The 14,617-nt window shown below is 41.2% G+C and overlaps 1 protein-coding gene across 7 annotated transcripts in view; it reads left to right on the forward strand.

Annotated features, from left to right (window-relative positions):
- The window catches only part of ARHGAP18 (Rho GTPase activating protein 18), a 190,491-nt gene that overhangs the window by 153,460 nt on the left and 22,414 nt on the right, over nt 1–14,617 (forward strand). For 6 of the 7 annotated variants that reach the window (XM_021088428.2, XM_021088430.2, XM_021088426.2 and 3 more), the window contains exons 8-11: nt 574–651; nt 4,625–4,784; nt 7,733–7,815; nt 14,109–14,315. In XM_021088428.2, the coding sequence (XP_020944087.1) occupies nt 574–651; nt 4,625–4,784; nt 7,733–7,815; nt 14,109–14,315 (528 nt within the window). Of the gene's footprint in view, nt 1–573; nt 652–4,624; nt 5,750–7,732; nt 7,816–8,338; nt 9,395–14,108; nt 14,316–14,617 lie in introns of those variants that run through there. The other variant, XR_014803749.1, reaches the window with a different exon arrangement.

The following is a 14,617-nucleotide window of genomic DNA, read 5'->3' on the forward strand; positions in this document are numbered from 1 at the left end:
ACTCCCAAGAACAGTTTTTTAAATTTAAGTTTGCCACCAAATGTTTAAAAGCCTAAACAGGAATATTTGTAAGCAGTTTTTTTTTCTTCTTCTTCATATCATAAATAATTTGTTCTTTGAACGAACTCAAAATGAGATGGAAATATGCAAATACTAGATTTTCATAAGATGTACTTGATCACAGAATGTATGTTTCTGGAAAAGCAGAGGAAATGAATGGTCTTAGTTGCTTTTAAACAGTGTACATGGGTCCGTCTCTGTTTGGAATATTTCAGCTATTGTGTGAAATTATACCCTTTTTTTTTTTTTTTTTTTACTTTTTTTTACTTTTTTATTTTGAAATTACCCAGTTTTGTTATAAAAGACCTTTTCCTAAATTACAGCTGAAGTTTTGGGGTGTATTGGTTTAAAGGATGGATAGTGGTGGTGCAAGAACATTCAAAACTTCATAAAATTGTTTACGTGTCACTGTAATCAGTTTTCGTTTATTTACATGTGAACCAAATGTTAACTTTGGGATTGTACCTGTTAAGAACAGCAAAATCAGAATGTTGTTCTTCTGTTTATACACAGCTGATTTCTCGAATTGAAGAGGGAGGTTTGGAAACCGAAGGCCTCTTAAGAATACCTGGTGCTGCCATGCGAATCAAGGTAGGTTCTTGGTTCTCCTCATTGAAACTTTATGATTTAACTATACTTTTGCATTTTAAAAGGTATCTTGTCCTTCCCACCCCTTCTTCCCATTTGAAAAGACAAAATAGAAAAAGCAGAACAAAAACCTCTTAACATTCACTTTGTATATATTATATCTTCACTTTATATTTAGTTTTTCTATAGTCTTTTCTGATTTTTGTGAGTTTTGATTTTTTTTTTTCAAAAGCATCACATTACCTATAATAATATCATGGTAGATAAAGGGCCAATGATTTTAATTTCTCTACTGTGCAGATGTTAAATAGGGACAAAAGTAAATAAGCAAAAAGGCAAGAGTAGTTTTGTCCTTCTGATGAAAGCAAAGAGAACATGATGAGTCAAAATATTAAGGGGGGGTTAGTGACAGATTTAGTCAGCATGGGTAGCAGCAAGTGAGGTTTTTGGAGGGGTTTGTTTAATATTTATTTATTTAGTCTTTTTAGGGCTGCACGCACGGCATATGGAGGTTCCGAGGCTAGGGGTCCAACCAGAGCTGTAGCCACAGGCCTACTCCACAGCCACAGCAATGCGGGATCCAAGCCAGGTCTTCTGTCCTACACCACAGCTCACGGCAACACCGGATCCTTGACCCACTGAGCGAGGCCAAGGATCAAACCCGTGTCCTCATGGGTGCTCGTCAGGTTCCTTAACCGATGAGCCACAACGGGACCGCCTGTTTAATTTTTAAAGGCAGGATGATAAACTCCGTCAGATGAGCAGAGTAGACTTGAGGTTAGTCCCCATGCATTACTCGTCTCTGAGCTGGCAAGAGGAGACTGTCTCAGCCACTCTCCTGACTGGCAGAGTTCTTGGCTCACTGGGTCCAAGGGTAGTCCCAGTGAGTCTGGCTTGGGAAGGAGGCAAGGGGACTCCCCGACTTCCCAGTTGGACTGCTCCCAACCCCCCCGCTGTGTATCCTTCCTCCGCTCCCCAGCCTCTACTCTGGGGAATGCTGCATGGTAAAAAAGAGAATCCCCCTCCAGATGATGCATAACTCATATGCCTCCCCAGGGATTTGCATGTTACAGGGCCTCATTCTTGGAACTGTAGCTCTATGTGGAAATTTTATCTAGGAAAAAATTTTGCTTTAGCAGTCATTAGCAACCTCCTCTGCCCTCTGCTCCAAATTCAGCTCTAACTCTTAAGTAGGTACCACACGTTGCTCCCCACATCCAATGTTGTGTCTTCCTGAGTTTGTAAATCCAAGAGAGAATAGGATGGGGGAAGAGAGATTCCCTGGTTATTTCCTTCAGACCTGTTCTGTATGAGATCTTTAGTGCTGGGTCTGGTAGTAATGACTCTTGGTGTTTGTACGCTGTCCTCACCTGTGGCTGTGGCTCTGCCAGGATTGAAATTATTTACTATTCATAGATTCCACGCTTTGCATCACCTGCTTATTTTGATAAGCTTCCTCAATTTAGGACGCTAGTTCCAGCCTACTTGGCTCCTTCTACACAGTGATCTCAGTTTAATCAGATTCGGGTAACCTGTTATATACCCTGCTCACAAATTGCTTTCAGCCTGTGTCCCCTGGACGAGCCGTCTGGTGCACAGAGGTCCCCAAAACTGCCTTGTTGCTCTTATTAAGTTTGTTATGTTGCCACTGTCTCACTTTGACTTGCTGTCACCTAAGCCAGTGCCACCACCAGTCATCAGGGACATGGTGTGTGGAGGTGGGGAGTTAGGTGCTGCTGAGTAGCACATGCTCTTGCAGAGAAAAGGTCCCTCAGACACATGAAACGTGACTTCATGATAACCCATCTCAGCAAGAATCTTGTCACTCAGGTCACGAGGCACAGCTCGTACTAGCGGGATGTGGTGGCCCCCCCACAGGAGTCGTAAACATGACTTGAGTACACAGCTTGGAGCTACTGCACGTTTTACATCTTGACCCACTAGCTCACAGAGGGCTGAGTTTAACTATACGTAATGTCTTCGAAGGTCAATTAAGTGGATTCAGCTGGCTCAACTCTTCAGCACAACCTGTTGTCACAAACCGAATTATGCAGCAGCTGGTCCGTTATCAATAATTTAAAGATAATATGCCAAGTGTGGAGTTGTCTGGCTTCTCCCCTGCTCACCACATTTCCTGGGCTCTTCTCTCTCCCTCTCCCCTTCCTTTCCTCATCTTTCCCTCTCCCTCCCTGTTTCCCTTTCTTCCTCTTCTTCAAGCCTTCTCTCCTTCCCTCCTCTCTCCCCTTTCCCTCCCCCTCACTTCTTTCCTCCTTCTCTCCTTTCACCTTTCTTTCCCTCACCCCCCATTTCTAGGTTCCCCTTCATGTATTTCACCCATTACAACAACAATTGGAATTCGAGGATGGAATTGTGTCGGGAAGAGAAAGCATGGTAGGACTCAGCATCGTGGCTCAGTAGTTTCCATGAGGAGGCGGGTTTGGTCCATGGCCTTGCTCAGTGAGTTAAGGATCCGGTGTTGCCATGAGCTGTGGTGTAGGTCAGTGGCGACAGCTCCGATTCGACCCTTAGCCTGGGAACCTCCATATGTTGCAGGTGCAGCCCAAAAGAGAGAGAGAGACACACACACACACAAAAAGGCATAATAAATTCACCTTATAGGAATAGCAAAGAATGTTCCTTGGGGAGAACAGTTTCAAATAATAGAAGGAAGTGACAGAACATTGGAAGGATTTCTAACATGATAGGATTTATGCCACAGTGAAAAAGCATGTAGCAAATAGTAATTATGAAATTAAATTGATTTATTATTAATAATCTGTGTGGCAAATTTTGTAGAGTCCTTGAGGTAAATGAACTAGGTATTTCTAATTCCACAAGGATTCCAACTGTTTTTTGCAGCTGGCAGCAGGATGGCTGTGTCACTGACGGCCTGTGCACTTAAGACAGGTATATTGATACATTTTTGTGCCTCATTTGCTGTGGGATTTGGTTTGCCATTTCCCAGTGGTGACTAATCATACATGGCCTTCTGCTTAGCTCCAGGGATTGATTATGTATTTTGTTATGTAATGTACATCAGAACATAATTTAAAACATAGACTTTTTTTTTTTCTTTTTCCTTTTTTTAAGGGCTCCACCTGCAGCATATGGAAGCTCCCAGGCTAGGGGTCAAATTAGAGCTGCTGCTGCCAACCACAGCCATGCCAGATCTGGGCTGCATCTGTGACCTGTATACCACAGCTTGTGGCAACACCGGATCCTTAAACCCACTTTGTGAGACCATGGGTCAAACCCATGTCTTCATGGATACTAGTCGGGTTCTTAACCTACTGAGCCACATGGGAAGTCCCAAAACATATACTTGTTTTTTAATGATTTTTTTAAAGTTAGCGACAAATTATATTGTCTAAGTAAAGCCCCCCAAATGTAAAGGTTATTTTAACCATTTTTTACAAAAATTTTTCCCCTGGCTTTAATAACTCTGAGCTTAGGGTGACCTTATAGCTCATACGCACAGGCACCATTGATAGTCAGAACCATTTTTTGTTTCCACTTTTAAAAATTTTATTGACATGTAGTTGAGTTACAATGTTGTGATAGCTCCTGCTGTACAACAAAGCGATTCAGTTAAACACATACACACATCCATCCCTTTTCAAGTGCCTTTTTCATATAGGTTATCGCAGAATATTGGGGAGCATTCCCTTTATATTTTAACCGATCTTTTCACTCAACCTTTACTGCTTAAGGTGTGTTGCATGTCCAGGAGAATGTCAGGTTTTGGAATCTTTTGGCCTTTGGTATCATCTTCTTTGGTGAAGTCCTCTGGGGATGGTGGGGGGAGTAGTGTTTTTCTGAGTAAGGGAGAAAGTATTGGCCTCTGGTACTTCTGGATGTCTTTTCAAAAGAGTAGAATCTCATCAAGTGGAAAGTGTATCAGTCACAGCAGGAAAAAAAAATGCACTTACTGGGAACTCACCTCCCTGCCCACCCCCACCCCCCTTCTGCCTTTCAGAATCTTTGCCAAGAACTAGAAGCAAAGTTTTATGAAGGGACTTTTAATTGGGAAAGTGTCAAGCAGCATGATGCCGCCAGCCTGCTGAAGCTCTTCATCCGGGAGCTGCCGCAGCCACTGCTCAGTGTAGAATACCTCAAAGCCTTTCAGGCTGTCCAGAGTGAGTGCCATCCCTCTTTGAAGCAGTCCTTGTGCCGGTGCCATCCATGTTAATCGTTTTAATGTCATTTTGTGTCACGAAGAATATAACCAGATGCATGTGGATAGACCTCCTGACTCACAGATGTTGGCGAGTGCTCAAATGTCACGTGATGTTTTCTTTTTTCCTTTATAGATACACACTTCTGAGTAAATAGATACTAGTGGGTTCTCTTTGGGTACAAATGAACTGCATGCCCTTTAAGCAATGCAATAGATGTATTCTCATGTTAAATGAAACTGGAAACGTCACATTTCTTTTATAATAGAGTGAATCATACAAATATAAGTTCTCCCATACAGTTGGCTTGCTAAATGTTAAAAACAACACTTCCTGGAGAATCTGTGGATTAACAGTTATTGCAAAAGCCCAAGGAGAAGTGGCAAAGTCTGTGATTATTTCTTGAAAAATTAGCTTCTGAGATTGTTGTGCAGAAACATAGAACAAATCAACAACAATGCTGTCTCATTGGCGGGGGACAGCACATTTCCTAAGTCTCACCATATTGTGGTCTTGGGCAGGCTCCAAATCAGTGTCTCCATGAGTTCTCCATTCCTTTCCAGTGAACATGGAGATCTTTTGAGGTTCATGTACTGGCAGAGTTACCTCTTTGAGTCCTAGAGACCCCCAGAAAAGGAAAAACGTTGTCACCACATTCTAGTGGCCAAACGGGACTTTATTATTTTTAATTTTATTTTTGCCTTTTAGGGCTGCACCCCTGGCGTATATGGAGGTTCCCAGGCTAGGTCTAATCGGAGCCACAGCCATAGCAACGTAGGATCCTTAACCCACTGAGTGAAGCCAGGGATCGAACCGCAACTTCATGGTTACTAGTTGGATTTGTTTCCACTGCACCATAATGAGAACTCCCAAAATGTACTTTAAATGCCAAATTGAGACCCTTTTGAGAGTAAAAGGGAAGAGCTGTGAATGATTATGCTGTGCTGTAGTGTCAACCAGAACTGTTCCAGGCTCTTTTTTTTTTTTTTTATAATTGACATACAATATTAGTTTCAAGTGTACAGTGTAATGATTCATTATTTGTACATATTGCAAAAAAATCATAATAATGTCTACTTAATATGTCACTACGCATAATTACAGAAAATTTTTTTATGAGAATTTTTTGTTTCTACTCTTAAACACTTACAAATAGGCAATACAATATTATTAACCCTAGTTGCCATGCTGTGCATTATTTCCCCAGGACTACTGATTTTGTCACTGGACATTTGTACCTTTTGAGTCCCCTCACCCATCTCCTCCCACCCCCAACCACCAGTCGCCAGTACCTGTGATAGTTCAGAGAGTTCCGCCAGTCTATTGTCTGTATCTATGAGCTGGTTTTTTTTTGTTTTTTTTTTTTTTTTTTTTTTTTTTTTTTTTTTTTTAGGTTCCACATATAAGTGAGATTATAGGGCTCATAGGTTATTTGTCTTTCTCTGTCTTAACCTTACATAGCATAATGCACTCGAACTTCATCCATGTTGTTGAAAATGGCAAGATTTTCTTTTTTTCTTTTTGTCTTTTTAGGGCCGTACCTGCAGCATATGGAGATTCCCAGTATAGGGGTCCAATCGGAGCCACAGCTGCCAGCCTCAACCACAGCCACAGCAATGGTATCCGAGCCTCTTCTGCAGCCTACACCACAGCTCATGGCAACACTGGATCTTTAACCCACTGAGCAAGGCCAGGGATTAAACCTGCGTCCTTATGGATGCTAGTCAGATTCATTAACCACTGAGCCATGATGAGAACTCCTAGATTTTTTTTTTTTTTTTTTTGTCTTTTTTCTAGGCCACACCCACGGCACATGGAGGTTCCCAGGCTAGGGGTCTAGTCAGAGCTGTTGCCACCAGCCTACACCACAGCCACAGCAATGCCAGATCTGAGCCTCCTCTGCAACCTACACCACAGCTTATGGCAACGCCGGATCCTTAACCTACTGAGCGAGGCCAGGGATCGAACCTGCAACCTTATGGTTTCTAGTTCGATTCGTTAACCACTGAGCCACGACAGGAACTCCCAGATTTTCATTTTTTTTTTTTTAATGGCTCAATTTTATTCCATTATACACCAGGCTGTTCTTAAATCATGTCACATGGAGATGTTTCCCTTGGGTTATCTCCTATCATAACATTGCTGCAGAAATTGTAGGAGAGACAGGACCGAAATTATCTGTGTAGTAAAGTATTTTTTCATGGTTAGGTTGTGCTACTTAACATACATACATACATATATATGTATTCCTTGGATATAGATTAAAAGACCAAGTTTATCCCTGTAAAACAAATGCCAGAAAGATTCCACATATCCATGAGTATTACTTGATGGGGTAGGGACCAATGAAAATGATCATAATGTCCTTCTTCAGCTTTTTCATTGCAGATTGCTTTTCCCATTCATTCCATAAACACTTATTGAACACCTGCTGTGTGGTCCAGGCTCTGTTTTACACACTCCTCTTGGAACTGGTGACCTCTCACATGTACACCATGTCATATGTTCACTCGCCACTAAAAGAAACAAACTTCACTGTGACAGATGCACCCTGACACTGCATCCTAGAAGGTCCAGTCTTCTGTGTCTTTTCATGGAGAAGTAATGATCATGCAGAAGTTAAGATTATTTCCAAAGCACTCTTGTGTGTCTGCAAACATAAGGCCCCCCCATCATACGATCACAGTTGGTAGTAAGCATTCGGAGAGACAAAGCTCTCCAGCAACAGCTGCTTCTCCTAATCTCCCCCCAACACACTCTCAACAAGGTTTGCAGCTCAGTCATTCTGTCTTAGATTTCGCAGTGAAGTTTATGCCAAATAACTTTTTTTTCTTTAACAAAATGAGAAAGAAAGTAAAGAGAAATATTTGGTAAAGACGAGTGTTCAGATTTATTTAATCTGTCTGCAGATCTTCCAACCAAGAAGCAGCAGCTACAGGCCTTGAACCTTCTTGTCATCCTCCTGCCTGATGCAAACAGAGACACACTCAAGGTCAGCTGGATTCATTTATGTTAAATATCCCTTGGAACTAAGCAGAGTAATTTTTCATTATTTGTTACGAAACAAAATGATGGTATTGTGGAAATATTAGTAGTTGTCTATAAAGAAAAGACCTGTTTTTAAGGAACGATGGTGAAAGTCTTTAACTCTTTATTAATTTATTAACTAGTCATGTTAATAGTATCATGGAGGGGGGGGTTGGTTTGTTTCTTTGGATATTTTTCAACTATAACATTTCTTTCTACCAAAATGGGTGATTGAGATTCAGTTGTTAACAGAAGCATGGGTGCTTTTTGGTTTTTCCTTTCTTTCTGTTTTTCTGCATTTTCCAAATTTTATTTAGTGAGCATGTATTATGAAGGTAAAAAAAAAAAAATATATATATATATTCAAATATAAAATCCTGGGAATTCCCATTGTGGCGCAGCAGAAATGAATCTGACTAGGGACCATGAGGTTGCAAGTTCCATCCCTAACCTTGCTCAGTGGGTTAAGGATCCACCATTGCTGTGAGCTGTGGTGTAGGTTGCAGATACGGCTCGGATCCTGCGTGGCTGTGGTTGTGGCGTAGGCCAGCAGCTGTAGCTCTGATTGAACCCCTAGCCTGGGAACCTCCATATGCTACAGGTGTGGCCCTAAAAAGCAAAAAACAAACAAACAAAAACCAAAAACACGAAAAAAAAAAATCCTGAGGCTCATCAAATATAACCCACTGTTGCCCATAGATGTTAGATTTTTTTTGTAGTTCCAAGCAGTAGAGTTTGAAATAAGTCAGTGATAATTTTGAAGCATTTGATTAGTTAGCCAAAAGATAGACTAACTCAAATAAATTTTAGTTATTTCTCAAAGGGCCTACCCTGAATTTCTGATTTACATTCTCATTTCAAAGTGATTTGGTCTAATATTCACATGGTTTAATGCTGCTGCTTGTATGTGTTGCCAAGGACTTTCATAATAATCAGTGGATTATTCCACATTGATTGACTTTTTCCTTAATGGCAAAAATTATAGAGTAGTTGGAAAAGGTTTAATTATAAACTTTTATGAAAGAAAAAAGAAAACTTTAAAAATACAATTTTCGGGAGTTCCTGCTGTGACACAGCAGGTTAAGGATCTGTTCTTGTCTCTGTGGCAGTGTGAGTTCAATGTCTGGCCCATAGCAGTGGGTTAAAGATCTGGCCCTGCCAAAGCTGTGGAGTGGGTCACAGTTGTGGCTCAGATTCGACCCCTGGCCTGAGAACTTCCATAGGCCATGGATGTGACCGAAAAAGGAAAAAAAAAAAAAAAAAAAAGGTAATTTTTGGCCATGCCCACAGCCTGTGAAAGTTCCCAGGCCAGGAATTGAAGCTGCATTCTCAAGCTGTTGTTGCGGTAATGATGGATCCTTAACCCACTGGGCCACAAGAGAACCCCTAGAAATATAATTTAGGGTATTTACCTTATGTTTTACTCTTGCCTTAAAAAAATTATTTTTCATACAGGTAAAGGTGAAACCCTTACCCTTTTACCCCATGTAGTTCTTTCTATTTAAAATGAAAAAATAAAAAAATCATTTGTCAAGAAAACAAAACCACCAGTTGGTAAATCTAGGAAATTTTTCTTCTGTACCTTATTAAGACTCCTTGAACTGAAACTAAATGAGTGAATTCCATGCCCATGCAATGAATGTTAATACTCAACTTTTCTGGATGAAGCAGTTGATGAGAACGGCTGGAGCGAAAACACTGCGTCGTGACAGGAGAACTTCCAGCGTTACTCCCATTACTAAGCCAGAAAATAATCTTTTGCTTCACTGATTGTCAAATGAGTAACTGAAAAGGCGGATTCAGTTTGATTCGCTTTGGTTTTGGAGACAGAGACCAACTCCAGAAAGGTTGCATAAAAACCTTGTGTGACCAGGGCTACTGTGTATGGGTGTGTAGAATGTGGCTAAGATAGGGACATCTGGCCCAGGGACTGATTTCTGGTCCATTCTCTGCCTGTTAGCCTTGCCTTTGACACAGGACATCCATGACCCAGAAAGAGGAATTCAATGGTTTTTTTTTGTTTTGTTTTGTTTTCCTTATTCACCTAAAGGTGCCCATCAGCATGATAACCCAGGCTAATAGAACTAATAAAGCAATAATGTTTTAATCATCTATCTAAATGATCAGACCTGAGAGTTCCCATTGTGGCTAAGTAGATTATGAACCTCATCAGTGTCCTTGAGGATGCAGATTCGATCCCTGGTCTCACTCAGTAGGTTAAGGATCCGACATTTGCTGTGAGCTGTGGCTAGGCCAGCGGCAGGTGCAGGCCTAAAAAGCATTAAAAAAAAAAAAAAAAAAAAAATCAGACCTAGGTTCCAGTTACCAGCACCTCATAGGCCCCTTTGCTATCCTGCTGTGCTGCTGAAAACCTTTAGGTGTAAAATCCTAGTTTGTTAATGAATTCTACGAACAGTAAGGTGATTGAAAATAAGTCTAAATAGCTGTGAAAGTCACCACAATGACATGAAATAAATTTAGTAAGTTTAGATCAGCCAAAAAGAGAAAAAAATAAAGAATGGTCATTATAAGGTGGAACTTGAAAGACACATCATTTACTTTCTGCATTCAAATGTGTTCTGATAGTTGTGGGAGGGACTGCTAATCCCAATATGGTTACTGATGGGTGAGTTTGGTCTTCAGTTCATTCTTGGATTTGCCTTTCAAGTCCCCAGCATATTCTTCTTCTTTTTTTTTAATCTGTTTAAAATTATATTTCTTGGAGTTCCCGTCGTGGCGCAGTGGTTAACGAATCCGACTAGGAACCATGAGGTTGCCGGTTCAATCCCTGGCCTTGCTCAGTGGGTTAAGGATCCGGTGTTGCCGTGAGCTGTGGTGTAGGTCGCAGACGAGGCTCGGATCTCACGTTGCTGTGGCTCTGGCGTAGGCCTGTGGCTATGGCTCTGATTCGACCCCTAGCCTGGGAACCTCCATATGTTGCGGGAAGCAGCCCTAGAAAAGGCAAAAGGAAAAAAAATATATATTTCTTAAAAATATTAAGTGATTTTAATTTTAGCATGTAAGGTTCCTGGGAGCACAGTCATATAAATAAGGTGGAAAATACTTTTTGGGGGGTAAAATATTGGAAAATGCGCACAAGTAATTTTCCTAATTTACTTAAGCTTTAGTAGCTTAATCAGCCAGCTCTGATGAAGGTTTCAAACAAGATTTCTAATAATAGAAACATTGAAGCAAGTATACCATTTGTACAAGAGCATAAGCCATTTAAATTTAGTTCTCTAAAGGAGAAGGGAAACTTCATCACAAAGTAATTTCAGGAAGTTGAATGCAGACTTGCTCCGTTTTTCCTGTCCTGGTGCCACTCCTTCAGTGGCTGTTTGGAGGGACAGGATCACGTGCATGTCTTGTGTAGACTATTTTTACAGCACATCTAACGAAGGGTTTGGAGGGACCGTGTGAAACACTGTGTCCCAGTTTAAATCTAAAGCAACAGGTGTCTTTGGGCAGGTTACTCGACCAGGAGTTTTTTCTTTTTTTAACACCTTGGATTATTGTGCATCTGGACCAGTGATCATACCTACCTTTGGCTTAGACTGTCTGTCTGTTTATTTATATATTTTAGGGCTGCACCCTTGGCACATGGAGGTTCCCAGGCCAGGGGTCCTATCAGAGCTATAGCCGCCGGCCTACACCACAGCCACACCAACACCAGATCTGGACCGCATCTACAATGTGCACCACAACTCACAGCAATGCCAGATCCTTAACGCACTGAGCGAGGCCAGGGATCAAACCCGTGTCTTCGTGGATGCTAGTGAGATTCGTTTCAACTGAGCCACGATGAGAACTCCCCGACTTAGTCTTTAACAAAGACTGATGTGAAGATATCAATGGTGAATCTATGTTAATATATTATCGGCACGTGTTTAGCGTTTTTGTGGTTTTAGGAAGTTCATTGTATACATTGTCTTGCTTCATCCCAGCAGGGTTGGGAGGTTAGTTTCCCCATTTTGTGAATTAGAAGGCTTTAAAGAGCAGGGATGCCAAAAAAAAGGAAAGAAAAGGCAAAAAATACACATGACTAATAAGTAACTGTGCTGGGACTAGGTTTTCAGAGAGTAGGTCCAGTGATACTAATATATAACAATGGACTGGTGATAGATACTTTTTCAAAAGGACTGTCCTTGATAAAGAGAAGATACATCTGAAGATGAAGTTCTTTCAGCAGGGGCTAGGCTAACATTTTATTAGTTTCATATCCACACACACACTTACTGATTCTAATATTCTGATAGTAGTATTTTGAATAACTTTATTGAATCATGCATACCACATTTAAGTGGTTTATTACCTAATCTCTGTAATTTATGCTTGTAAAGAAAGAGATACACTAGTCTGTGAATAATTATTCTGGTCTCTGGAACAAAATTAAATATTTTTTCCAAACCTTACCAATTAATCTTTTGTCCTCATTTGAGGAGGTATTTTTTTCTATATAACCTCATGCTTGGATTACAGTTTAACTTGCTGAGCACTGTACAGGAAATTAGATACATAAATCTCATTGTTAGATATTAAGGCTTCAGTTTGTTTCAAATTTGGGAGTGTCTGTGTCAGCTAAACTTGATTCAAGGTCAACCTGTTAGCACTGAAAGGAATCTTTCCCCCTGAAATCCTGTGAGAGATTTTTTTCTTTTGTTTTTCCATTTTGTGGTAGTTTATTTGACCTTTTTCAAGTAGGGATTTTAGGCTCATTGTGAAAACATGCTTCTTTTAATAGTTAAGAGTTCAGAAACAAAGCCAGGTGGACATGCACTTAAATTCCCTCTCTACCATCTGCTCACTGTCTAACCTCTGGTTAGTTACGTGCCTTCTCTTAGATTTTGTTTTCTCATCTTTGAGATGGGGGTCCTTCCAGCATCTCTCTCCAGTCAGGATTAAGTGAGATGATCTCTGCAATATGCTGAAAACAGTGGTTTGCCCATAGAAAGCATGGAATACCTGTGCAGTTATTGTTGTTACTCCTTTAGACCAAAGTTGATTCAAGAAAGGAGGCAAAAGAAGTTCACGCTGTGGCTCATTGGGTTTCGAACATGGCTAGTATCCATGAGGATGCAGGTTTGATCCTGGCCTCAATTGGTGGGTTAAGGATCCAGCGTTGCTGTAAGTGTGGTGTAGGTCGCAGATGCTGCCTGGATCCTGCGTTGCTGTGGCTACAGTGTAGGTCTGCAGCTGCAGCTCCAATTGGACCCCTAGCCTGGGAACTTTCATGTGCCATGGATGTGGCCCTAAAAGGTAAAAAGGGGAAAAAAAAAAAAAAGGCAAAAGAAGAGCATAAAGCGTTATGCGCCTGTGGCTTTTGTGGAAGGAGGCTCAGAGCAGCAGAGATGGAAAGTGGGTGTCATCAAACTGAGCATAAACTAGCCTGCTCTGATGAAAAGTTCCTTTTCATTCATTCACTTAAAAGCAAAAACAACAAAACAAAACAAAAAAAACACGAACAACTCTTCTCTCTTTGTCTCTATTTATTTCCCCTCCTCCCTATCATAGTCCCTGTTCTTTTTTGGATTTCTTGTCAGCCAGCTCTTGAATCCCTTAGACCACATGCAACTGAAATTGAATGAGCCGGGAGTTCCTGTCGTGGTGCGGCAGAAACAAATCCGACTAGGAACCATGAGGTTACAGGTTCCATCCCTGGCCTCGCTCAGTGGGTTAAGGATCTGGCGTTGCCGTGAGCTGTGATGTAGGTCACAGACGAGGCTCGGATCTGGCGTTGCTGTGGCTCTGGTGTAGGCCGGCAGCTACAATTCTGATTAGACCCCTAGCCTGGGAACCTCCATGTGCTGCAGGTGTGGCCCTAGAAGGACAAAAGACAGAAAGAAATTGAATGAGCCTTTTCAAGGGATTTTAAAGAAAAAAAATTCTGAAGCTAAAAGTACAGAATTTCCTGAAGCAAGTGAATGATGGTTTCATATTTTTAAACTATATTTTAAACTATTTCAGAGCTCCGTGGCTCCAGTAGGCAGGTGACACTTCTTCATTCCCATCCCCATCAACCCAATGCATGTCCTCTGGCTTCCCTCCCCAGGGCCACAGTCTTTAGCAGAAACACAGCACCACCTCAGGGAATGTTCACCCACGGGGCAGCTTTGAGGATGAGGCCCACGAGATGTGGTGTGCCAACTGTGGTTAGGCATATCTTATTTTTTGAAATAAATAAAAGTCCTGTGTGCTACCTCGCTTTAATCTCGTATCTTCTTGTACACACACATTTTCAAAAAGTCATTTCTGTTTCAGGCCCTGCTTGAATTTCTCCAAAGAGTCGTCGACAATAGAGAGAAAAATAAGATGACAATCATGAATGTAGCCATGGTCATGGCCCCGAATCTCTTCATGTCCCACACATTGGGTTTGAAGTCCAGTGAGCAGCGAGAATTTGCAATGGCAGCTGGGATCGCTAATATCATGCACTTATTGATTAGGTATCAAAAACTTCTATGGACAGTAAGTAAATATTTTTCAAGCTCTATGAATAACTGAGGACATCTAGGTTCTGAAGGTGTCTTATTATTATAGTCTCTATAAAAAATTAACCAGTAATAGAAGTGATTTCAAATGCGATTTCAGAAAAAAAAAGTCTACTTTTTATTTTGTTTTTTTTGCCTTTTCTAGGGCCACACCTGCAACATATGGAGGTTCCCAGGCTTAGGGGTCCAATCGGAGCTGTAGGTGCCAGCCTATGCCAGAGCCACAGCAACATGGGATCCAAGCTTCGTCTTGTGACCTACACCACAGCTCATGGCAGC

This window comes from Sus scrofa, chromosome 1, assembly GCF_054392235.1.
Source record: "Sus scrofa isolate SSC_HxYL_T2T_F1_AM1 chromosome 1, Sscrofa_HxYL_maternal_Yorkshire_Landrace_v2.0, whole genome shotgun sequence".
In the NCBI taxonomy this organism is placed as follows: domain Eukaryota; kingdom Metazoa; phylum Chordata; class Mammalia; order Artiodactyla; family Suidae; genus Sus; species Sus scrofa.